At 37.3% G+C, this 25,610-nt stretch overlaps 1 protein-coding gene across 2 annotated transcripts in view; it reads right to left on the bottom strand.

Annotated features, from left to right (window-relative positions):
- The window catches only part of ITPR2 (inositol 1,4,5-trisphosphate receptor type 2), a 259,178-nt gene that overhangs the window by 131,310 nt on the left and 102,258 nt on the right, over positions 1 to 25,610 (bottom strand). For both annotated transcript variants that reach the window (XM_072765722.1, XM_072765723.1), the window contains 2 exons: positions 25,327 to 25,422; positions 10,194 to 10,238 (listed from right to left, as the gene is read on the bottom strand). In XM_072765722.1, the coding sequence (XP_072621823.1) occupies positions 10,194 to 10,238; positions 25,327 to 25,422 (141 nt within the window). The remainder of the gene's footprint in view (positions 1 to 10,193; positions 10,239 to 25,326; positions 25,423 to 25,610) is intronic.

Below are 25,610 nucleotides of genomic sequence, written 5' to 3'. Positions count from 1 at the left end.
AAAGAGAAGGTATTCAAAAGACCAAGGAAAGCAGCCCAATGACAAGCAGTTGTTTAATGATCACTGTGAAAATGAGATATTACACCCAATCATTCTAAAATATTCACTTGAAGTTCCATCCCAAGATGGTGAATATCATGTCCTTTGCAGTTTCATTCTGATGTCTTCTGTAAATGGTATGCAAATTGGTAGCACCACTGAACCAGAGAGGAACCACTAGGGCTGCCAAACTAGAGCAAGACTGTTAGCTGCTAAATCTCACCTAGCCCAGAAGCACCTGGTAGCTCCTGTCATCTCTGGCTTATATGTCTTCTGCAGAGACCAAAATTCAGAGTTAAATGAAAGCAGGGGTCTGGCAAAATCTCCCCAGGTAGTTTGACCCGCATAACAGTTGTTTCTAAACAGTAAGTATAAACCATGCTTATTGATCAGGAAAAAAGCATACTTACTGTACATTATAAGGGAATGTAGAGATATAAGGAAAAATGCAGAAACAGTAAGCAAGCCATATTTTTGGATTTACACAAAGCTTCTCATGGTACCAAAGCCATTGCTGTTTTCACTAATTTTACAAAAAAAGTTTTAAAGAGAGGAAGATGAGTATTATCACTTCCTTCAAACAAAGAGATGAGTGCAGTTACCTAGAAATGATGAAGGATGAGGAAAGAAGAAGGGAGAGGAGAAGGAGGAAAAAAAAAAGAAGGACAGGGAAAGAAGAAGAAAGAGGAAGTTGCAGTGGGTGGTTCAACTGGCTGCACCTCAGTCCAAGCGAACCACAGCCGGTGGCCTGGTCTGAGCCCTCAAACACTGAGTTAATCCTCAAAGGATGGGCAAGAACTCATGGCTAAGAACCTTCCTCAGGTCTTCTGAAAAAAATTCTCATGGGTCATGAGATGTATTTTCACAGTGATCTGCATTGAAAGTATGGAAGTCTGAATTGAAGACAAAAATCTATGAGGGACCAAAACATCCTCACATCTTGAGAAAAGAAAATCTCAGTGTCTTTAAATAATCCATTAAGAGTGACCTGGCCTGAAAAATGAGTTGGGGGAGATGGCAGCTTAGGCTCCTTGGAATCTTGAGATAGGGAAGGGTCTTTAAAGATCAGCGGTGAGCTAAGAATCTTTCCCCAATAAATTTCTGACAGTAGCTAGTCAAGTGAAATTCTATCATTTGGAATTTATTCTTCAGGGCCTTGAAAACATTTTGGTTTAATTTTAGTTATTCCCTGCTGAGATGTGTACAGTTCTGTTTATTTCCAACGTTTCAAGTCTCAAAATGTATTAGGAGGAAGATCCTCAAGGAAAAAGCAATAGTTGGAATGGAAAAATAGAAACAGGGCAAAGGAAAGGGAAATGAATGTGATACTCTAGAAGAAAAACAGGAGTATATAAGAGAAATACAACACTAAGGGCACCACCCCTGAAAGAAACAGCTAATAAATTGGTTTTCATGAAAACAAGTTTCTTCTGTTCTGTGAAAGACATTGTCAAGAGAATGAAAAGACAAATCACAACCTAGAAGAAAATATTTGCAAATATATATATCTTATAAAGGACTGTTACCCAAAATATACAAAGAACTCTCAAAATTCAGCATTAATAAAACAACTTATCCAATTTAAAAATGGGTGAAAGATCTGAACAGACACCTTACAAAAAAAAACACATAGAGATGGCAAATAAACCTATGGAAAGATGCTCAGCATCATACATCATCAGGGAGTTGCAAATTACATAATGAGATGCCACTCACAATGAGATAACTACATTAGAACCTATTAGAAAGGATAAATCCAAAACACGAAGGACTCCAAATGCTGACAGAGATGCAGAGCAACAGAAATGCACTCATTGTTGGTGGGAATGGAAAATGATCCAGCTACATTAGAAGACTGTTTGGTGGCTTCCCACAAAATAAAACATACTCTGTACCATACGATCCAGGAATCATGCTCCTTAGTATTTACCAAAATATGCACATAAAACTTGCACATAGATGTCTATAGCAGCTCTACTTGTAATTGCCAAAACACAGAAGTAACCAAGATGTCCTGTGGTAGGCAAATGGGTAAACAAACTGTGGGACATCCAGACAATGGAATATTATTCAATGCTAAAAAGAAATGAGCTATCAAGCCACAAAGAAATCACTGAACCTTAAATGTATATTGCCAAATGAAAGAAGCCAATCTGAAAAGACTACCTACTGTATGATTCCATTCCAAAAAAGGCAAAACCATAAAGACAACAAAAAGATCAAGAGTTGCCTGGGAGTAGGGAGGAGAAAGGAATGAAAAGGCCGAGCATATGGGATTTTTAAAGCAGTGGAGCAGTGGGACTATTCTGGATGATATTATAATAAAGAATAGATGTCAAATGGTGGCTACTTTTATCAAAACTCAGAGAATGTACCATACCAAGAGAGAACCCCAATATAAATTATGGATTTGGGATGGTAATAATATGTTAAAGTAGGTTAATCTGTGTAATAAATGTACCACTCTGGCACCAAATGTTGATATGGGAGAGGCTGTGCTTGTGTGGTAGCAGTGGTATATGGAAATGTGTACTTTCCACTGAATTTTGCTATGATCCTAAAACTGCCCTAAAAAATGATGTCTATTTAAAAAACAAAACAAAACAGCAACACCAGAATGAGAGAAAATATTTGTAAGTCATATACCTGATAAGAGGCTTATATCCAGAAAATATATAGAACATTTACAACTCAATAATAAAGACAACCCAATTAAAAATTGAGCAAAAGACATGGACATTTTTCCATAGAAGATATTCAAATGGCCAATAAGCACATGCAAAGATGGTCAACATCATTACTAATTAGTAAAATGCACTAGGACAGCTATCACCAAAGAGACAGATAATAATAAGTATCAGTGAGAATGCAGAGAAATTGTAATGGTCATGTATTGGGAGGACATAAAATGATGTGACCATTTAAGAAGAGTTTGACAGTTTGTCAAATGTTAAGCATATAACCAACAATTCCAAGTCTAGGTATCTATCCAAGTAAAATGAAAATATATTTCCACACCAGAACTTGTCCATAAGCGTTCACAGCAGCATTTATAAAAGCCACGATGTGGACACAATCCAAATGTCCATCAAATAATGAATGGATAAACAAAATGTAGTATATGTACACAATAGAATATTCTTTGGTCATAAAAGGGATGAAGTACAGATACATGCTGCAGCATGCATGAACTTTGAAAATATTATGCTGAGTGAAAGAAGCCAGACACAAAAGGCCAAATATTGTATGAGCCTATATATGAAATGTCCAGAATAGGCAGATCCATAGAGTAATTCATGGCTGCCAGGGCCTGGGGGAGGGGAAGATGGGGAGTGACTGCTAATGGATTTAGGCTTTCTTCTACAGTTAAGAAAAATGTTGTAGAATTAGATAGTGGCTATAATTTTGGAGTTCTATGAATGTATTAAAAACCACTGATTTATATATTTTAAATAGGAGAATTTTATGGTATGTGAATCAATAAATTTGTGGAAGGCAGAAAGGGAGGGAGAGAGGCTAGAAGGGAGGGAAGGGGGGAGGAAGAGACAGGGAGGGAAAAGGAACAAGGAAGGAAAGGGGGGAAGGAAAAAATGGAAGGAACAAACGAATGAAAAAAGTCAGAAGTATGCTGTTTCATTGATGTCTGCCATATAGCTTAACATGAAAATTCAGATGTTACACTAAGATATAGATGGCAAAGCAGCAGTTTTCCCTGGAACATAATGGTGACACAAGAACCACACTTCTATCAGACCACAAATAGCTGAAGCCAAGAAAGTCTCAAGAAGCCCTACAGAATCCTCTTATACAGGGCTTAGGAGAATACCATTTGCAATGAGGAATTCCTTCTCTATGGTAAAAATGGTGGTGACATCTGAATATTGAAAATGATAATGACTGGGATATCTGGGTGGCTCAGTGGTTGAGCATCTGTCTTCGGCTCAGGTCATGATCCCAGGATCCTGGGATTGAGTCCAGCATCAAGCTCCCCACAGGGCATCTGCTTCTCCCTCTGTTTCTTCCTCTCTCTGTGTCTCTCATGAATGAATAAATAAAATATTTTTTAAAATGATAATGACTATGATGAAGAAGAAAATCAAGAGAGGAGAAAGGAGAAGGTTTAAGAAGAGGAAGTGATAATTCTAAAAGAAAGAAGAGAAAGTTTGCTTTAGTTATACCCTCATAAGATGAAGAGTTGAAGAGAAACAGACCAGGAATATTGTAGTCACAAAGAAATACCATTAAAGAGCTTGTTTTTTAGACTCTACAATGCTATTGCAGCCAAAAGAAAGAACCACCAACATAATGAATATTAATTAATACATGTGAGAGAAGACTGCCTCATAATGTAGGAACACAGAAATAATGGACAAGATCAGTCAATTGTAGAAATAACCCAAAGGATTTTTCAAGTATGTAGGCAAAGGGGTTTGAGAACAAGTGGCTTCAGTAGATTATTAGAAAGGCACAATTAAAATATGACTTTAATTAAGGAAAATAAAATTTAATCAATTATAATGAACCATGTTTGGAGAAAGGCTTTATTAACAGAAGATGAACATGTAACCTAAATAAATAAGAGACTTGGTGAACAAAATTTGACAGTTTCTCTCATCACTGCTAGTGCAGATGCAAAAAATTAATATTCTGGTCTTTTTAGAGAAATATCATATTCCTAAAAAGAATATGTGTCTTCTAATTTCCTGAGCCTCCTGCACACCAATCTTCTAATTATAACTCAGCTTTTGCTATAGATTTTCCTTCAAGGAAAATGCACTAACTGACCCAACAATTCATATTTACTTAGCAACTGAAAGTTGGCATTGTGGTTTATACATCATCACTTGAGAGTTCATTTAGTACAAGTCAATCCTACTGTATATACTCTCCTTTGGAAATGCTCATAAAACACATTTTCTAGACTTAAAAAAGAAAGCAGATTCAGGTTCCTAGAATGTCCTCCTACACCATCCCCTTTGGTAATACATGGGTTCCTAACAAGAGTAGTCAGGAACCTCTCTATTTTGACACTTTGATAATGAATAATAAAAATGTTTTCCAAACATAGAAAAACCTTGCTTATTAGGGCTAATTAAAAGAGGTCACTCTGAATTACTCATACTACTTAAGAACTGTGGTTTAATTTTAATTACATAGGATAAAGTGGAATGTACAACTACCCCCCTAAATAATTTGCTTAGGTCCCCCAGGGCGGAAGGGGGGAGCTTTAATGGATAGATAAGATCCATTTGTAAGTAATAAAACAATTGTTTATGTGTGAAAAGAACTTTTAACATCTTTAGCAGTTTTTTAAAGCATTGCTGTGTATATTTTGCTGTTAATCTATGCTAATTTGCTTAACAAACTCTCCTTCATAAATAGTTCAACAGTAAATTCCAAGACAGCCTCTCAAATTTTGTAAACAATAAAACATGAATGATGAGCTATAAATATACAATTGTTTAAATGTATGGATCAAGCTTCAATCTATAAGAAAAATCAATATTATATTTCTATAATATGAAGGCAGTTCTGTTCAAAATTGTGTGCCTGTGGCTTTTGTTTATAAACCCATATTTTTTTGTAAGTAAGAAAAGACACTAAAACACCAGTTCCCGGCACAGAATTACAGAAGCGAAATGCCCTCCCTTCTTGCATTGCAAAAATACATTTAAGGTATAGCAGAGCTTAACAGGTGTTAGATTTAATATCAGCTAGCTATCCAAAACACTCAATTTAGGGAACGCAGAGCCTCGGAATGTTAACCTAGTCTGCTGAGCTCTTATAAAACTGGCATTTTTGCTTGGAAGGAAATGCACACAGCCTCTCGGGTTATACAAGTCAAAAATCCCCTTATGAGAAAACAGCCGAGTAAACGAACGGCTTGCCTGGCTTCTCCTGCCTGTCCTGGAGCCTGCCAGTGGAGGCACAGCAGTTAGCCTCCTGTAACACCTTCTCTGTTGACTCATTTGTGAGTCATCGAATTTTTAGCAGAGACATCACGTTGCAATTCTGTTGTTAGGAGCCAGAGACATTCTGTAAGAAAGAATGTATGCATCTTCAGGGCTGATGCAGACCTGTGTGTGGCCACAGCCAAGGCAGCATAATGATGTGCAGCCCCTCCAGGGCTTCACACTGCTGACTTTATGTAACAGACATAACCCTGCCATTTAAAGCTGCAGACACTTCTCTTGGCTAGTTTCTTAAGAATCTGTTACTCTTAAATTCATTCCTCCTATGACCCTTTTTTCTTTCTTTCCCTTATAACCTTACCACTGATGAATATAGAGTATATATTCAAGGAAATTTGGGAGTCTTTGTTCATAATCTGGTCCCCCAACACCCCAAAAAAGATCTATAAAATAGAATTTTCCAATACATTTCAGCCAAGTATCATGGTTCCTAGAACACTGCTATTGATATATGCCTATGAACAAAGACTGGTGGTTCTCAATAGGCAGAGAGTTTGGACCCCAGGGAGCCATTCAGCAATTCCCAGGTGCATTTTTAGTTGCCACAACAGGGGTCAGAGAAGACCGCAACTGGCATCTTGTGAGCAGAGTCCATGGATCTGCTAAACACACTACAGTGCAAAGGACAGTCCCCCACAATAAAGAATTATCTGGGCCACAATCTCAATATTGCTGAGGTTGAGAATCCCCAGCATAGACAAAAGGCACTCCCTTGAAAAATCAGATCACATTCCACATCAATATGGTAATGTGAAAATGGGTGGTGTTATTCAAAAAAAAAAAATCCCCTTCAAAGAGCCATTTGAAAAGATGCAGCCTTTCAAGAAGAAGAAACTAATGACTGTCAGGTTCCCAGCTGGGCTTGACACAGTTCCAATGTTTACAGGGTCCCTGTGGATGCTGTACATTTGTAAGATTGGAAATAATAGGCTCCTTTGTAGAATAAATACAGCAATTTGGGTCTTAATGGGAGCTCTGACACACACCACCTCATTTCAGTGGCACCATGCATTAACCTTTGAGACTTCAAAAATGGAAGGCAACATTTTGATAAAGGTTTCTAAATTACAGGAAAAATATTAACTGGGTATTAAATAGACAACATAAGGGAAAATTTGGAAAGAAAAATAATTAGCATGGTCACAGTGAACTCAGTGTTACTGGAACCCAGATCTGAGGTGAGATGGCATTCTGTTTGGGGAAATTGATTTCATTTTTCACAGGCTAAGCTCTAAATGCTCTTTTGTTTTCTTTTTTAGACAGAAACATAATTATTGCTAGGTGGCAAACGGTCTATAAAATGAGAAGCCATATTGTTAGCTTTACTGTTCCATATTTTCAGTTTTATTTACTTTCAAGTTAGGGACTAAGAAAAAAAAATAAATCAAATGTCTCCAGTTGGATCTCTCTCTGAGATGGCAGATGAGATCCAGCTATACACTTCTACAGCAAAGCAGACCCACCTGTGTTACATGCAATTAAAGTACTGCTGATAACAACTGCCTTGCAGAAAAGTGCCCTTTCTCACCTTTAGGTGAATGAAGAACTTGTATTTCAGAATATAAAGGGAAAAAGTCTATTAAGTCTAAGTAAAAGCTTGATGGACACAAACAGCAAATTTCACCATGGATTCATTACTTTATCTGATTGAATTTTAACCTCTGGCATATAGGTGACGTACACAGGGCAAACATCCTCATCATTATTCAGGTAAGAAACAGAGTAAATGAAGTCTAAGTAAAAGCTTGATGGACACAAACAGCAAATTTCACCATTGATTCATTACTTATATTCCCCAAGCTGTCCATAAACCTTCATACTCTATCTCTCCTACTCAGCTCTGCCCAGAAACATCAGTAGCATCACCAAATAGTATGTAGCTGAAAGGAGATAAGCAGAGATGTAATTCAATTGCACGATTTGAAGCTCTGATGTGATGCCCTTTTAATAGAAACAACATACATTTTTAGCCTACTAACATCTTTTATTCAAAAAGTTTCCCTTTATCTGATTGAATTTTAACCTCATGGTACATAGGTAACGTACATAGGGCAAACATCCTCATCTCATCATTCAAGTAGGAAACAGTCTCGAGAAGGCTATCTGACATGCGCAAGGCCACACAAGTTAATGGTGGTGCTAGAAGTAGAACTCCCTTGGCTCTATACAAGGCTGAAGAAGTCATATAAAGTATCATAAAAAACGACCTTGAGAAAGAGAAAAGCAACCCTGGATATCTGACAGTTGGCCTGGTATGATCCAGCAGGTTTAGTGTTGCCAGGGGCACCCTGACTCTCAGAGACAGGCCACAGGGTCCTCCTCTGAACATGAATGATTTCACAGAACATCACATCCAACAAGGCTGCCCCTAACTAGGATGGATCAAAAAAAAAAAAAAACAAAAACAAAAAAACAACACTCCATAATCATGTCTGAACACTGACAAAATGTGAATGTCGTTCAAGCCATAAAAACTACTTAGGATGAGTGCTTCTTCTTTAGCACTAACAACCTTGGCCTGGCTCTCATCTGCCCTCCCCATAGATAAAATGTATTAAAGATATTTCCTCTTCCTGACAGCATTCCTATCCACAGTACACCCCACTTCCTTAAATCCTCCCCAAAATCATCTTATACAAGCCCAAATCCTACCACAGGTTCCTTCTAACACCCTCTGAGAGGCCCCACAGTGTCCAGGGATATAAGTACAATGTGTAATTAATTCCACTTGTTAAAGAACAGGTGTGTTCCTGGTGGTCTTTGGCTAGAGACCATTGACCAGTAAGTATATAATAAGAACCGAGGACTCAACTTTTGAACATGGGGGCAGCCCACGTGGCTCAGTGGTTTAGCACCACCCTTGGCCCAGAGCGTGATCCTGGACACCCGGAACCCAGTGCCACATCAAGCTCCCTGCATGGAGCCTGCTTCTCTCTCTGCCTTTGTCTCTGCACCTCTGTGTGTGTGTGTCTCTCATGAATAAATAAATAAAATCTTAAAAAAAAACTTTTAAATATGGTTATGGATGGCATTTTTCTAAATCATAGGAAAATAAGAACCCAACAATCCTGGGCTAGCTCTTTGAAAACCAAGGAGAAGAGTCCATACAGAGGGATAAAACTGAATTAGAAATGAGGGATCCAATTGATCTAACAAGCCTATTTCTATGGTTAGGAACATTTTGACACAAATTAAAGTTTTCTTTGGGCTAATGACTTGATACTTCAGCTTTATTTCTATTGTAAACCTGATAGTCATATAGAGAAAGAAGTCAAATAGGTTGACTCAGATCCAGAAATTCTGATTTGATTCACCTCCCCGTATCAATATCCTTGTAAAACATAAAGATGAGAACCAATATAAAGGCAGTAGTCATTTCAATTAAATATTCCAACCCTTTCTGTCAAAGGGTAGAATTTTGAATGATGCAGTAATAATTCCAGCAATTCCAAAAGAGACTGCTAAGCTCCTAAGAAAATTAAATTATAGACTGTGTCTACTTTACATCAAAATATCTAGCTAAATTGCTAAAATAGAGATATATAGATATGTATATATATCCAGCCCATCAACCAGGTTTTGTCTGTATCACATCAAATTATCCTCAATTTCAGAATTTTCTATTGAATTAAGTCATGTTGTTGTCATAAAGTCATCTTCTTTACAATACTGAAGAGCCAGCTGAATAATAATAATCTTAATGAAAATTGGCTTTAAAATAAGATTGAGATTTTTTTTTTGAGTAGCATGCTTTAGAGTATCAGAAAAATCAGTCATATAGTTGTTTGATGCCTCAATTTCTCCCCATAAATAGAACCCAAATTATTTACAGCCAGAAAGGATTGTCCTGTTGTCCTCTTTTAATATCATACTATAAATCAATTTCTCTTTCCGAACTTCTATGCACTTCTGAAAACTAAACCTAGACCTACCATATCTCCCAGATGCCCACTGATTTCAGTGCTCTATCGTAAACAGCCTCCAAGTTGCTAGAAATCTCCCTAAATACCCATTATTGGACATCTTTTTATAATGTCAGCCATATCATCTTTTACTTTTATAGTCAGAGAATCTCTCTCAGAATCCCTAGTCTTCACATTTTCTATGAACTTTTCAATTTATTCACATAAACTATAAACAATATATTTGGAATTTGTTGGGGGAAAAAACCATTCCACTCACCAAATTTTTTCCTTCATTTTGAGCATCTCGATAATCAGGATTAAGCTAAAAAACAAAACAAAACCAGTTTTGAATCACTATTAAAAGCATATTAACAAGACCAATTACCTTCAATTCAGTTCACTATTGTATCCTCAACTAAATTTAATATTTAAAAAAAACCTAAGGAAGTAAAGCATTACTAAATATGACAATTTAAAACATTACCCTCAAACTCTAGTTTCAGGAGACATGATCTAAAATGCCATGTTCATGGCTTTTATTTTTATTAGAAGAGTTGACATCTTTGAGCAAGTGAGAGCTGATAATCTCACATCCTCTGAGGAAGGCTTCAAGAGAGTTCATCATTTTGCCCACCACAAAATCTGCCATTAACTGATAACTCATTTTTTAAAAGCAGACCAAAGGAAAGTCTTTGTAACAATGATTCAAGATCATGATCTTCATTCTATATACGCAAGAAAAGAAAATCAAGTAAAAGAAGAACTATATATATATACATATGTATATATATATATATATATAGGATATGAGGTTGTTAAATCATGAGTATTGTGGGGCTCAGGGGTCAATCCAACAAAGATGGATGAGTTCTGTATATGCTGAGTGTTCGCCCACGCATTTCCAGCTGGCCAGAATCTATACCTCCTGACTCCCACCTGATGACACAGTCCCAAAAGGATGTCTGTATTATACTGAAATCACTAGTTCATAATCTGTAAAACAACATAATTATAAGATGTGTCTCCCTAAATCATGAGTTGTTCACTGGATTTTAACGATTTTAATAGGAATTGGTTGGTGTATATAATATACAACTGCAAGCATTAAAGTCACCATTTAAAATGTAAGGTCAAGGGATCCCTGGGTGGCGCAGCGGTTTGGCGCCTGCCTTTGGCCCAGGGCGCGATCCTGGAGACCCGGGATCGAATCCCACATCGGGCTCCCGGTGCATGGAGCCTGCTTCTTCCTCCGCCTGTGTCTCTGCCTTTCTCTCTCTCTCTGTGACTATCATAAATAAATAAAAAAAAAAATTAAAAAAAAATTAAAAAAAATAAAATGTAAGGTCAAGGGACGCCTGGGTGGCTCAGTGGTTGAGCGTCTGCCTTTGGCTCAGGGCATGATCCCCAAGTCCGGGATTGAGTCCCGCATCGGGCTGCCTGCAAGGAGCCTGCTTCTCCCTCTGCCTATGTCTCTGCCTCTCTCTGTGTGTCTCTCATGAATAAATAAAAATTAAAAAATGAATAAATAAATAAATAATACATAAATAAAATGTAAAGTCAAGAGTCTTTCTCAGAACAACACTTGGCTAGTAGCCCTGAGGAATGTCCTCTCGACTTACTACTAAATATCAGTGAAGGTGCTGAAAAGGATCATAAGCAAAACAGAACAAAACAAAAAAGTCCCAATCTCACTGAAAACAAGGCTGAAAAACAACTTAAGCTCAAAGCTACGAGGGACTGACAGTATTCACAAAGCAGCTGGTGTGTGGGGAGAAGCAGACATTTCCCTGGGTTTTATCTCGTGGCATACCTCAACCTCACTGCAAACTAATAGCTTCGTGAACACAGTCAGGATACTTGCTGTGGTCGCCACTGTTCATCCATTTACTCAGAGACTCCAAGTATTTGGCCACCAAAAACCTACACAGAAGTGTGTACCGCTGAGAAGCATCGTCAGCCTGAGCAGACACTTGTCTCCTCAGGGCACCCATCCACTGTCCCGGAATCTCTACTTTCTCATGACCACAGAAATGTGACAAAGCTCAGAAAACAAATGAACAGAGTCAAGGGGGCAGGAGATAGCAGAAGGCTTTCTTGAGAATCACTGCCTAAAGAGAAGAGAAAGAACAGTGTCTTCATATGTGGGAATTACACTGCCCAATATGGTATAAATGGTAAAAGGGCAGGAGAGAGAAGCAACTGCTACAGAGCCCAGGTAGGCAGAGGTGCCATCTGCTGGACCTAGGACCTACACCAGTAGCGTGTCCTATGGTTGGCCTTTTGTCTGAAGACTGAGAAAAAAAGATGGAGAGTTTTAAAAAATAAAACAAAAAGACTATCCACTCAACCCATCTGGTTCTGCATGGAGCCCACTCGTCTGAGAATAAGGAAGGAAGGAAAGAAAAAACAACATGGGACTGATTAAAAAGCATGGATGTTAGAAGGCGAAATTCTTTTCTGAGAATCTTTCTGAATATTTTCTATGGTATGATGCAAAATAAACTTTCAGGAAATGGCTTGGCATATTCAAGAGAGTGTAAGTAAACATTTCCTCTATGTAAAGACAACAGAATAAAATGAGCAGCAGAAAATATAATACAAAAATAATTACATAAATAATATCAAAACATAAAGAATTATAAAAAAGAAGTTAAGAAGGATTTCACTAAAAATGAAAACACAAATACAAAATTAAACTCCATGTTGGCAGCAATAAAAAAAAAGTACAGTTGATGCTGCAGGAAATGAGTGATGCAAAGTATAAAAAAATTGAACAGCCATCTCCCAATACAGAGGAAAGGTATAAAAAAATAAAAATTAGTATAAAGCAAATAGTCATTGGAGGACCAGAGAAGGGCCTATCAATTAATGGATGACAGTTGTACTGAAAAGGAAGAGAAAGCTGGTGGGATACAAGAAATGATCAAAGATAACACAAAATAAAGCTTTGCTCAGCTGAAGAACTGTGTATGGAGAGGTTACCATACCCCAGGAAAATCAACCAAAACAGACTGACACATTCATTTGAGGACAATGAGCAGGGAACACAAAAGGGAAAACAATGCTAGGGACAAAAAATAGAGTCAGAAATTAGGTTTAGACAAAAATGCTTACCATGTGACAGGAGAAAGGATAAATAAAATGTGGCATGTTCAAACAATGGACTGCTACTCAGTAAAAAACATGATGAGCTACTGATACGGCAATATGGCTGGATCTCAAAAATACATACAATGGAATACTGTTCAGCTATAAAAAAGAATGAAATCTTGTCATTTGCAACAATATGGATGAACCTTGACAACACTGTGCTAACTGAAATACATCAGAGAAAGACCCATACTGTATGATCTCACTTACACATGGAACCTGAAACAAAGAGAACTCATGGATACAAAGAACAGTGGGTTGCCAGAGGTGGGAGATGGGTAATGAGTGATGTGGGTGAAGGTGGTCAAAAGGAACAAACTCCAATTATAAGAAAGTAAGTCTTGAGAATATAATGTCCAGCATGGTGACTGTAGTTAACAATACTGTACCGCCTATGTGAACGTTGCCAAGAGAGTAGATCTTAAAAGTTCTCATCCAAGGAAAAAATTTTTATAGCTACCTGTGGTGATGGATGTTATCTAGACTTAACTGTGGTAATCATTTCACAAGATATACACACACCAAATCATTATGTTGTACACCCAAGCTAATAAAAGTTTACATGTCAATTATATATTAATTTTTTAAATATTGTAAGTGGAAGAAGCCAGACACTGTATGACTCTATATACACAAGTTTTAAGGTCCAATAAAACTAAACTGTGGTTAAACAAACCAGAAACAGGGGGTGGAGGGGGTGGTATAAGGGAGGGGAGTAGATAGAAAGCAGGCCCAGCCCAAGAGTCATAAGACAGGCCAGGTGACAGGTCTCTCTCAGGTTTTAGAACTAACAATGAGAGGCAGGGGAGGGGGTAAGAAAAGGGGATAGAGTTCCAAGTTGCCTGTTAGTGCTAGGCCAGCAACTGGGGAGATCTGAGGCAGAACTTTCCTTTTCTATGGTACATATCTCAGGCTCCTTAAATTCCCTTGAATTACAAATAAAAGAATTAATCCCAAGACAGGATTATTCTTGCTTTTGGAATCCGGGAGTGAAAGGTAGAAAGCCAAAAAGATTGTGAATTAACTGGCCTCCTGTGTACTGATTATTCAAACACAAAAAGACACACTTTTACTTGGTAGTAATGATAGTTCCAACATAGTGCCTGGGAGGGGTTTATCCAGCTATTTTAGTCAAGCATCAACATTTTGCATTTTTTAATTTGATTTCAATTTGAAGAATTCAGATTTTTTTTCGAATTAAAAAAAAAGCCATACTAAAATTACAGCTAATTTATTTCCAAGAGATACGCAGGATGTATAACCACGGATATATCTTATGGTCAAAGTGCTCATTCAGTAAGATTCAGAGTAGTTTGCTGCAGACACTATGAAGGAAATTCGTGCTGGAAATCATGATATATCCTAATTAAAATGTATAAAGGAACAGGAATTCACATATCTAGGTAGTACACAAAATCATGTGTGCCGTCTGAAATGTAAGATAAATTCCATCCCAAAGACAATGTTGCTTTCTGAAATTCAGTCTTCACATATTCACCCACTTGGGGTCACTCATTTCAATGCCTAAGTCAATCCCTAAGGGAAGTCTGGGAACTGGACTCCAGGCTCTGCCCTGGAAAAAGATACCAAGGGCTTTAGGAAAGGTCTTCTAACCTTGGAACTCAGGGTCCTCCTCTGTTAAATAAGAAGTCTATGATCAAAGCCTAATCATACTAAATGTATGTCATTAAATTTTATATATTCATGTCTTTGGCAACAATACTAAAGATGGTGCTATCAATTAAATTTTGCTTCATCTTGTGTCTCTCCGACTGTAATGTGTTTTTTTAAATAATTAATATGGAGTTATTGCTTCAGTAAACTCACGAAAGTGATAACAATAATGAGGAGAAAAAGGAGGAAGAGGAGGGAAAGGAGGAAGAGGAGGAGAAGCCACCCAAATATACCTATGCCTATATCAGTTCACCAATATTAACTGAAGACCAAATAAATATATGCTTTAATGTATGTTTTAATTATACTGCTGCTTTCCTTCTCTGAATATAATAAGAGTGGTAATATAAAAGTAACAAGAATAAGGATGAACCAAAAAAATATTATTTCTAAAGAAGGGGGGAAAAGACATGATCATGTGAAGATTCCTGAATCTTTTAGGACTTTAAAAGAAATATTTCCTTACCTTAAAAATAAATTATAAGTCTGGCATTGGAGAGAGAGATCTAACATGCTATTCAATCATTTATTCAATAAACATTAATAGAACATCTATAATGGGCAAAGCATTGTGGCATATGGTATTTTAGCAAAGACAAAGAGAATATGGTCCCTGACTATAAGACCTTACAATCTAGAAGGGAAAATAAGTTAATAATAAATACAGTTACCTGTAACATAAAATAGAATGTGACAAGAGATATAAGAATGAATAATTTATGAATAATACAGGTCAGAGGAAGGAGGGATCTGTGTAGGCAATTTTATTCAAGAATTATTCATAGAGAAGGTAACATAAGTCTTGAAGGATGGGTACAATCATAACTGGCAGAGAAAGAAAGGAGTGAAGAAGACACGTAGTACAGAGGAAGTGAATGCCACACAGGTGAGAAAATGAGACTTGTTCAGAGAAGACTCTTAAGTGTCAATTTTGGAATACTTCTTATATGCTTTTAAAGGTTAATTTGTTCCCTTACAATTATCCTATTAGAAGGGATTCTTTTCTTTTTTTTAAAGATTTATTTATTTGAGAGAGAGTGCATGCAGGTACATGGGGGGGGGGGCAGAAGGAGAGGGAGAGAATCTCAAGCAGACTCCCTTGCTGAGCATGAAGCTGGGTGTGGGGGGGGGCGCTCCACACAGGGTATCACGACACAGGGCTCCATCTCTCGACGTTGAGATCATGACCTTAGCTGAAATCTAAGTAGGATGCTTAACCAACTGGGCCACCCAAGTGCCCCCTATTAGAAGGGATTCTTCACCCCACTTTACAGATAAGGCCCCTGGGGCATATCAAGTGAAGTCTTCTGAAGTGCAAAGTCACACCACTGGTGAATGGTAGGCTTACTCAGAAGCCCAAGTCTGATGATACCAAAGCTACATCCTTCAGTTACCATGTTACTTCCCTCCTTCCCTCCTGCCTCCATAAAGAGGAGGGGTGGGATCCAAAGTGGGATCCAAGCCAGCCCAGACCAATGGGGCTTTTAAACCATAGCCTAATGGGTTTACATCTTCAGAAAGATTTTGAATATCACTGGGGAACTGTTTGTAAAACCACTGCATTAAAAATCCTCAACTGGCCATGGTGAGTAGGAGACAGAGATAGAGGATGAACGAGGCAAAGTAACCAAGCACAGTAGTTCAAGTAAAAAGTAGCAGAGCCCTGACAAAAATAATCGTGCTGAATACAAAGGAAAAAGCAGATCAGAAGATGTTACAGAGAGAGTCAATAGAATTGTAATATGTAAACTGAGACAGAAAAATATGTTTGTCATCCTCTCAAGTTTTTAACACTGAACTGAGAAAATGCACTGTTATGGGGAAAACAATTTAATCTTAGACATATTTATTAAGCCTCAGTGGCAGTGGGATATTCGAGATCAAATTCCTGACCCACTGCAACTGTGGGAGTGAGTACCAGGAAGAGAATATGAAGAGCAAAGACTCAGTACTAACCTCTGAAGGGAGTTCTCATTCGAATGGCCAAAGAGGGCTCGAAAGGAGTCAAGTAGAAAATGTCACAAGTCAGAATAGAAAAGTGGCAGAGAAAGAAAGACAGAGATCATAAACACTTAGGCAGTGAAAACCATGACTGCACCACAATCAAATGAAAGACAATTCCATCTTTCCACCTAACAAAATAGCAAGAAGCAGACAGAACATTTCTAATATACACTCATTTTCTTAAAACAAAAATGTTGGGGATCCCTGGGTGGCTCAGCAGTTTAGCGCCTGCCTTCTGCCCAGGGTGTGATCCTGGAGACCCAGGATCGAGTCCCACATCAGGCTCCCTGCATGGAGCCTGCTTCTCCCTCTGCCTGTGTCTCTGCCTGTCTCTCTCTCTCTCTCTCTCTCTCTCTCAATCTTATGAACAAATAAATGAAAAATTTTTAAATGTTACTTTTTTATTATGAAATGTGTTTTGATCAATTTTATTATATAACATTAAAATCATCACTTATACATTTTTAAATAATTATATATGTTCTTTTTTCCAATGCCTGGCATTTCAGAGACAATCTATTATTCTGACAAATCTAAAAAAGAAAAGAAGGGGAAAATAACTCTTATTAAATGCTTATATGTGCCAGGCACAATTTATATTGTAATATGTAACGTGTGTGTGTGTGTGTGTGTGTGTGTGTGTGTGCGCGCACGCGCAGAGGTTCTGGTATGTATCTTCTTCCATTGTATTTGTTTATATATACATATACATACATAAACGTGCAAACCATAAACGATGGCTGACACAGTTAATGGAAAATTAAATATAAGGATACATAAAACTACAACCCTAGCATTCATAAGATTCTATGCTGGTGTACAGGTTCTTGAGTACTAAGTTTTTAACTAATTAATTAAATCCGAAGTCTGTTGCATAGTTAGGAAATAAGTGTTTACTGCCATCTGGTGGAAATCTGGCCTATCTACAAACAAATAAATTAGCTGTCTCTGGAAGGGTAATGATCAAATCTTTAATGCATAAAATTATTTGCATTACTCGGTCTCTCTTGTTCTGGGAAGGATCATTATTGCTTTAAGAATACCCAAAGAAAGAAAATGTAGAAGCAGGGGATCAGAAATTGTGATACGTGATTTACAATTGCTCCCATGACTATGGAAGAACAGTTTACTGAGACTCCCATATTATTCCACTCAAAATATGATAAAATTATCCCCCCCCACTGATATGGTTGGGAACTCTCTTGCACCAATAAGGCGATACAAGTAAAAGATCTAGGGCAATGAGTGTGCTTACAACCATGCTGTGTATTAAATGCAAACATACATGACTATTTCCATTCTTTCCTCTCATGTTACCTTCTTTTTTGTATGGACCACAGAAACTGACATCACAGGAAGGCAGCCTAACAATACGGTACTGTAAATGTACTGTAATGCATTATCTGACAAAGCCACAAATGGCTTCATTCTCTAATTCACAATTAAATACTTTGTTCCACGTTTTGTCGATGAGCTTCTAGCATTGTGTGATTCTCAAAAATAAATTTTGAATTCCCTAAAACAAAATAGCACTATATTTATAATGCTATTCTTAAATAGCTGGCAGTTTATGTGTTTTGTCTCTATAATTAGACTATAGAAGCTTCCGCGAATAAAATGGTCTAATTTCCTTTGGATAGTGTCCCCTTCATTTCTACATAAGCAATAGCCTCATTATATTTTTTCTGAAAAACTTAACCACCCTCTAAGTACTGGTTAAAATAGAATATCAGGTTTAGGAGGTGCATGTATAAGTAAAATTGTGAGGGGCTTTTTTTTTCCTCATTTGTGCTTATATTTAAGATTGCAGCCCTTTAAACTCACTGTTAGATTTACTGTGGTCATCGATAGATGTTAATAATTTAAACATTACACAAAATCAGTTATCTCAGATGTAGGTGTATGCTGAAAGTAATTGCAAAGGAGATGTCTCAGTGACTGGATTAATATTCTCCTCTACACTGCAAACTCCCAAAGGATAAGGGCCAAGTGTTAATCACCTTTGTTTGTTTCAAAATAGTGCTTCTACCTAATAGGCAGTTGACAAATGACTGTGTAACATAGGTTAGGGTTTCTCAACATAGGCTGGCCTTACTGGCATTTGGAACCAGACCATCCTTTGTTGTAGTGGCTGCCCTGTGCATGGATGTTTAGCTGCATCCCTAGCCTCCACCCACTAGATGCCAGTAGCTCCCTCTCTCCCGTCTGACAATAAAAATGTCTCCAGACATTGTCAAGTCTCCCCTGGCCAACTGGATCACCCTAGGCTGAGAACCAATGGTATAGATGAAGCCCCACAAATCTAGCATCGAACCCAAAGACTATCATTATCTTGTTTTGAACTTTGGACAAAGTAAATCACCTCTCTGAACCTGGGCTTCTTTTTTCTGTAAAGTGAAATGACTGGATGTATAGCCTCAGTCTTTCTTTCTCTGATTCATCCATTAGATTATGTAGTATTTACTGAATATAGATTAAATATTAGACACTATTCCATGTACCCAGTGGTGAACCCTTAAATCCCCCCTCAAAAAAAACACAGCTTCAGTTACCTAGCTTATAAAGAAATATCAGTGCTAAAAAAAATAAATAATTTTTATAAATAAATAAATAAATATCAGTGCTAAATAAAAAGTATAATCATAATAATAGTAGGAGTAGTGATGGTAATAATAAACAACACTACTCCACATTTTCTGTTCCCTTCTCAATGGAAGTGAAGGGACTTAATAGTTACTGGATATATTTTATGTGCAAGATGCTGAACACTCCGTATCTTAATTCTAAAATAATCCCATGTAATATATATTATCATCTTTTTTACACACAAGGGAACAGAGATTCAGAAAGGTTAACTATTTGCTTTAAGTCAGACAGATTGTGAGCAGTATATATGAGATTTTTTTCCCTACCACACTAGCTTTCTTTGCCACACTGGCCAATAGAAATACCATATATTCAAAGGCAATTCAAGAAATTGGAATAATCCAATTTACCAGAAATGCCTCAAGCACATGAAAGTAACATTTCAAATTATCAATGTGTGTATTGAGAATGGAAAGGCTGAGGGAAAAGAGTAACACATTGCCAGGAACTTCCTTTAATGAAGAAACAGCTCTGTTCTCAGTTTATTTTTTTTTTAAATATACCTTGAAAAACCTATCTTGAAAAAATAAAAATAAAATAAAAATAAAAATAATAAAAAATAAAAACCTATCTTGTATAACTCTTTTTATTATTATTATTAATGTTCCTCCTCCTTCATAGCCCTGATAGGAAAAGTCAGTCCACCCCTACTTCCGCTTCCTGGCTTCCTCATCATTCCTCCACCCCCTGGATTCTGGCTTCCACTAATATGCTCTCAATCACAAATGACTGTGTTCTTGCCAAATGCTGTAAATACATTTTGTTCCTGACCTTTTCGGTAGCACTCTCCTTTTTGAAACTCTATCCTCCCTTGCTTGACATTTGTGATTCAGCCCTTTGGATTTTCCAGTTGCTTTTCTAACTTCTCAGGCTCCCCGTCTGTTGTCCACCCTTAAAAGATGATGTTCCCCACAGCTCCACCTTCAAACATCTTCTCACTCTTTTTGTACTGCCTGGTGATGTCAGCCATGCTGATGCTGACCAGCCAGACAATCCCCAAACTTCTAGAAGATGTGAATCCTGTACCTATCAGGCATTTTCACCTGGACATTCTACAGCACCTGCAATTAGACATACTCAAAACTGAATGGATTAGTTCCCCATCAATGCTGCACCTCTTCCCATTTTCTCTAAATTGGAGAATGACATCACCAGTTCTCCAAAGCCAGAATCTTCCAACTCCTTAACCTTTAACATTTATGGATTACAACTCCATTGTTTCCATGTCCTAAAAATGTCTTCTCTGCTCCCCCTTCTTGCCATTACCAATGCCACTCCCTTGGTTCAAATCCTCAAAATATTCTAGAGGTATTAGACTTTTGTCACCTACCTGGGCTCCCTATCTCTAAGGTGATCCCTTCCAATTGCTTTTACAAAGGCTCCAGAGCAGCTCTGCCCACTGGATCTTTCCTTGTGATGATGGAAATGTTCTATAATGTATGCTATCCAGGACCATGTAGTTATTGAGACACTTGAAATGTGACTAGTGTAACTGACAAACTGACTCTTCAAAAGTATTTATTTTAATTTAAATAACGAAAATGTGGCTAGTGACTACTGCATTAGCCAATGCAACTCCAGAGTGGTCATCTCTAAACATAAATTTATTTAGAACACTGCTCTTTAAAAATAAAACCAATTCTCCTTAGCTTAATATTTATGGCCTGAAAAAAATCAGCTGCCCTACATCTCTGGTCGTACCACTCCCCTCCCACCTTCTAGCACCACTTCCAAACTCACACATATTCTATGTGTGATACACATATGTATTATCCATACAAAACTAGTTTGTACCGGGGCGCCTGGGTGGCTCGGTCAGTTAAATGTCTGCCTTCAGCTCAGGTCATGATCCCAGGGTCCTGGGATTAAGCCTGGAATCGGGCTCCCTGCTCAGTGGGGAACCTGCTTCTCCACCTCCCTTTGCCACTCCCCCTGCTTGTGTTCTCTCACACTCTCTCTGTCAAATAAATAAATCAATCTTAAAAAAAAAAAAAAACTAGTCTGTACAATATCACACACCTCCTTGCCTGTGCAAAAGCTATTCTCACTGCCTGAACATGCTTTCTCTCACTTCCCCACCTGCCTTACTCATCCACCAAGCAGCTCCTCCTCGGGCCTCCTAGCCATTCCTTAAACCTCTCTGGCACATTAGTGTTTCCCCATAAGCACACCACTATTCCTATTGCTATAATACATGTATCACACTGTACTGAGAGCTCTTTTAGGGCAGAAACTAGATTTTTTAGTGACATCACTGTGTCTACCAAATGTTTACGTATAGCTGGCCAGCCACAGCCTCTAAGCTAACTACTTCAAATTTACTCCCATTACTAATTAGATCAAATTCAAACCTTCCAATCAAAATCTTCAAGCAAAGGAATCCCTCAATAATTTCTTATAGAACTCCTTTCCTTGAATCAGGCCTCCCTCTTTTCATTGTCCACATACGATTTGGACATTCCACAACCCTGTGTCTCTTTGGCAACTTCTACAATGATTGTCCTTTTGTTTCTCTACCAACCTGTATCTGTTACTTTCTTGGAAAACCAGAAAAAAGTTCACTCCAAGCAAGAGCCTTCTTTGGATAATTTCATGCTGACCTACCTCCACCTGCACACATAATCAGCCTGACATGATCCTGTCTCCTGACCATCCTGTGGCCACTGATAGTATACTGTCTTCCAAACTAGGAGGTCAATTCTTTTTTTTTTTTTTAAGATTTTATTTACTCATGAAAGACACAGAGAGATGCAGAGGCATAGGCAGAGGGAGAAGCAGGCTCCATGCAGGGAGCCTGACGCAGGACTCGATCCCAGACCTCCAGGATCACACCCTGGGCTGAAGGCAGCGCTAAACCACTGAGCCACCAGGGCTGCCCTAAGAGGCAAGTTCTTTGAGGGCAGAAACTCACTCCTCTGCTTCCTTCTCTATCTATAGCATTCCCTACCACATTGTGAATTTATCAGTCACCTAAAAAGCACATAAGAAAGATGGTATGAAATCTTAAAGAGGATGTCTGTTGCTGCTATGAATTCCAAAAATAATTATTCCCAACTCTTGTATTTTCAACATCCTATGATGTATTTTATTTTTTAAGAAGTATCTAGATATTAAAGATAAAACTAAAAGCTTAAATAAAAGTCAAGGACCTTTTCTCTCCTATGAATAAGGATATAATATAAGAAAATGAATAAGGCTAGGAAGTTACAAATCCAAATGTTGGGAATGATTTGAAATTAAAGACCCAGGCATTTTTTAAAAAGCAAAATAAGAAAAGGATAAACATTGTTTTTTTAACTGCCATCAGAGGCTAATTGCGACCTGTTGCGGTACTGGAACTAGAAATCAATTTTTTTATCAAGTGACAAGGACTATAATAACTGTGATTTTGCCACATTTATAGACACTTTCACATCAGTAGGACAAGCATTGTGAGATGTGACTGTACCAGGACCTTACCTGACCTTAGCTGACAAATGAAATATAAAACTCTAACCTATGGATGCCACTATTCTGAAGCTAAGATTTCTCTTGTGCTGATAAAATAGTACACAGAAGCACCCATTCTATTTTATGAGTTAAAATCAGTAGAAAATAAGTTCCTAGCTTTCAATTTTCAGAGATGTATTTAATACTTAATTCTCCTTCTCTCACCTTGCCATAAAAAAAGATGTTATCTCAAGTATTAAAGGTCAAAGAAAAGATCTTACAAGTATACCAGACTCTTTAATGGACAAAATAGCATCTGACATTTAAAGTCATATTCTCTAAAGACAGAATAGTCTTTTAAAAATCTTTTCAAGGAATGAACTGATTTCTATGTCTCAACTTTAAATAAATTCTTTTATGTATCAAGGTCTTGGATCTTCATCAAAGTTAATCATCAAAGTTAATTAACAGTTTAATTCTTAATCTAGTTATTTGAATGTATCAATGATACAAGTTTTAATTGCAGAAATTAACCAATTAATCATGTCAGTTGTCTACAGAATGTCAGTAGTAAAAACAGTCATTGATTGAAGTAAATTAAGAGTCACTAATATAAGATCCAAGATAATTTTGATGTTAATTTTTAATCTTTTATAAGACATCTAACAGGCTTTTCTAATTCTTATTTTAGATTAGATTCTCTACCTTACAGCTTAATTTTGCAGTGTCAAAGTGTTACTTTTCAAAAAAGTTACTTCAAAACATTCATGGTGCAAACAGCCCATAAATTGCAAAGCTATATTTCATTTATTTGAAGAGATTCATAAATAATAAGTCAGATATTTATAAAAGTAAGAGTAATCTCTATTTCTCATAATAAATTTAACCATGCCAGCATCACTTACTGGATGTTTACCACACTATGCCAAGCAATTACCTCACTTAATTCTCTTAATATTGTTAGTATATAAATGTTGTGATTATTCCCATTTTCCAGAGGAAGAAATTGGATTTTAGAGAGATTAATATGCCCAAACATGACTCCAAATGCCACTCGGATACAAATCACAAAATCTTCTTCCTATCTTCTAAGCTTACAGAATCCTAAAGAGCTTTTTTATATTCATTCATTCATTCAAAAGACATTCATCAAATGCTTTCTAAGTCCCAGGCACCACCCTAGATGTGGGACACCACCCACTGTGAACAGAGTGGTGATCCAAAAATAAACAAAAACCAAAAGAATCCTTGTCTTCAGAGAGCATACATTCTGAAAGAGAATGTCAAGGAAAAAAAATGTACAGTAAGTCAAATAGTGGAAAGTACTATGAGGACAACTGTCACAGATTAATAGGATGCAGAGGGTAATGGTGTTGAGTGCTGGTTGAGACAGGGATCAGCATGTTTACAGAAACTTCCTGTTTCCCACACCTTTTTCTCATCACTTCCACATCCTCATTTCCTTATCCTCCCTCACATCCAAAGCCAAAAGTGAGATAAGTAATACTAAAAATTCTAAGGCCAAATTCTGGTTTTGAATCCCAGAAAAAGCCCTAAGTTGAAAAATAGTGTTGAAGAGAGTAGAATGAATGGACATTTTTTTCATCTAAAAAACAAATATTTTCAAAATTATTTTTACATTAGATAACCAAACTTTAATTAAGTCATTTCTAAAACTTCTATGCTGTTACTTCTATCCACCCTTCAAATCTACCAATTGTCAACATGCTTTGACATAAAAAGAAAAGATTTTATTTGTTTTTACCATTTTTATTAACAGTTTTAGGACAGTTCAGTGTCTTAGGAATAAACACCTTTCTTCTCCAATGTTTTGAACGATAAAAGCCACCCACTAGTGAGACTAGTCTCAGTGAAGATGACCTGAAACTATCAAGGCTCTAGGATACCAACAATGAGTTGGTCATTACTCCGATGCATACATTCTGAAAGGGCGAAGCTAAATAAAAAAGTTTAGGATGAATCGCATCCATATGCAAATCAGATACTCTACTGCACTCGACTTTAAAGTAAACCAACCACCAGTGTTCTGTTATCGTTGTTTTAATTTTTTAAAGATATATTTATTTATTTTAGAGGGAGAGAGAGAGAGCACACACGTACATGCGAGTGAACATGTTGGGGGGCGGGGCAGAAGGAGAGAGAAAATCTCAAGTATACTCCTCACTGAGCACAGAGCCCAGTGTGGAGCTCAATCTCACAACCCATGAGATCATGACTTGAGCCAAAATCACAAGTCAGACGCTTAACTGACTGAGCCACCTAGGTGCCACTTGCTGTTTTAATGTTTAAGACAAAAATTATTGAAAGGCTTCAATTAATATTCACATCTTAAGAATAATTGATATGCCAATCCAGATCATAATAGGCAATAATCAAATTTAGTATAATCACCATTCCTACAAATACAGCATCTTTCGGAGAACCTAACTGCTTATTTCACTATTTCAGAGTCAGAGATTTAATAACACTATATCCAGGAGTCTTACCTCTGCAGCTAAATAGTTCCCAGTTGCAAGGTGTTTAAATCTGAACAAACTGTTCCATTGTCCAGCACCCCCGCGGCATGGGTCATGATGAACTACCTACAGACAAAAAGAGCAACAATAATAAAGCACAAAATATCGTCATGTTACTGGCAAGAAGGTGCCAACAGTTTACACAAAGTACTCGCCTGTTAACGCTAACTTGCCAAATCCAATATATGTTTTCATGAAAGGACAACATGGCAGAAAAACAAAATTTCCCACAAATTAGCAAGAGACATAACAGT

Source organism: Vulpes vulpes, chromosome 8 (assembly GCF_048418805.1).
Source record: "Vulpes vulpes isolate BD-2025 chromosome 8, VulVul3, whole genome shotgun sequence".
Lineage (NCBI taxonomy): Eukaryota > Metazoa > Chordata > Mammalia > Carnivora > Canidae > Vulpes > Vulpes vulpes.
This window is presented reverse-complemented; position numbering and strand designations above follow the sequence as displayed.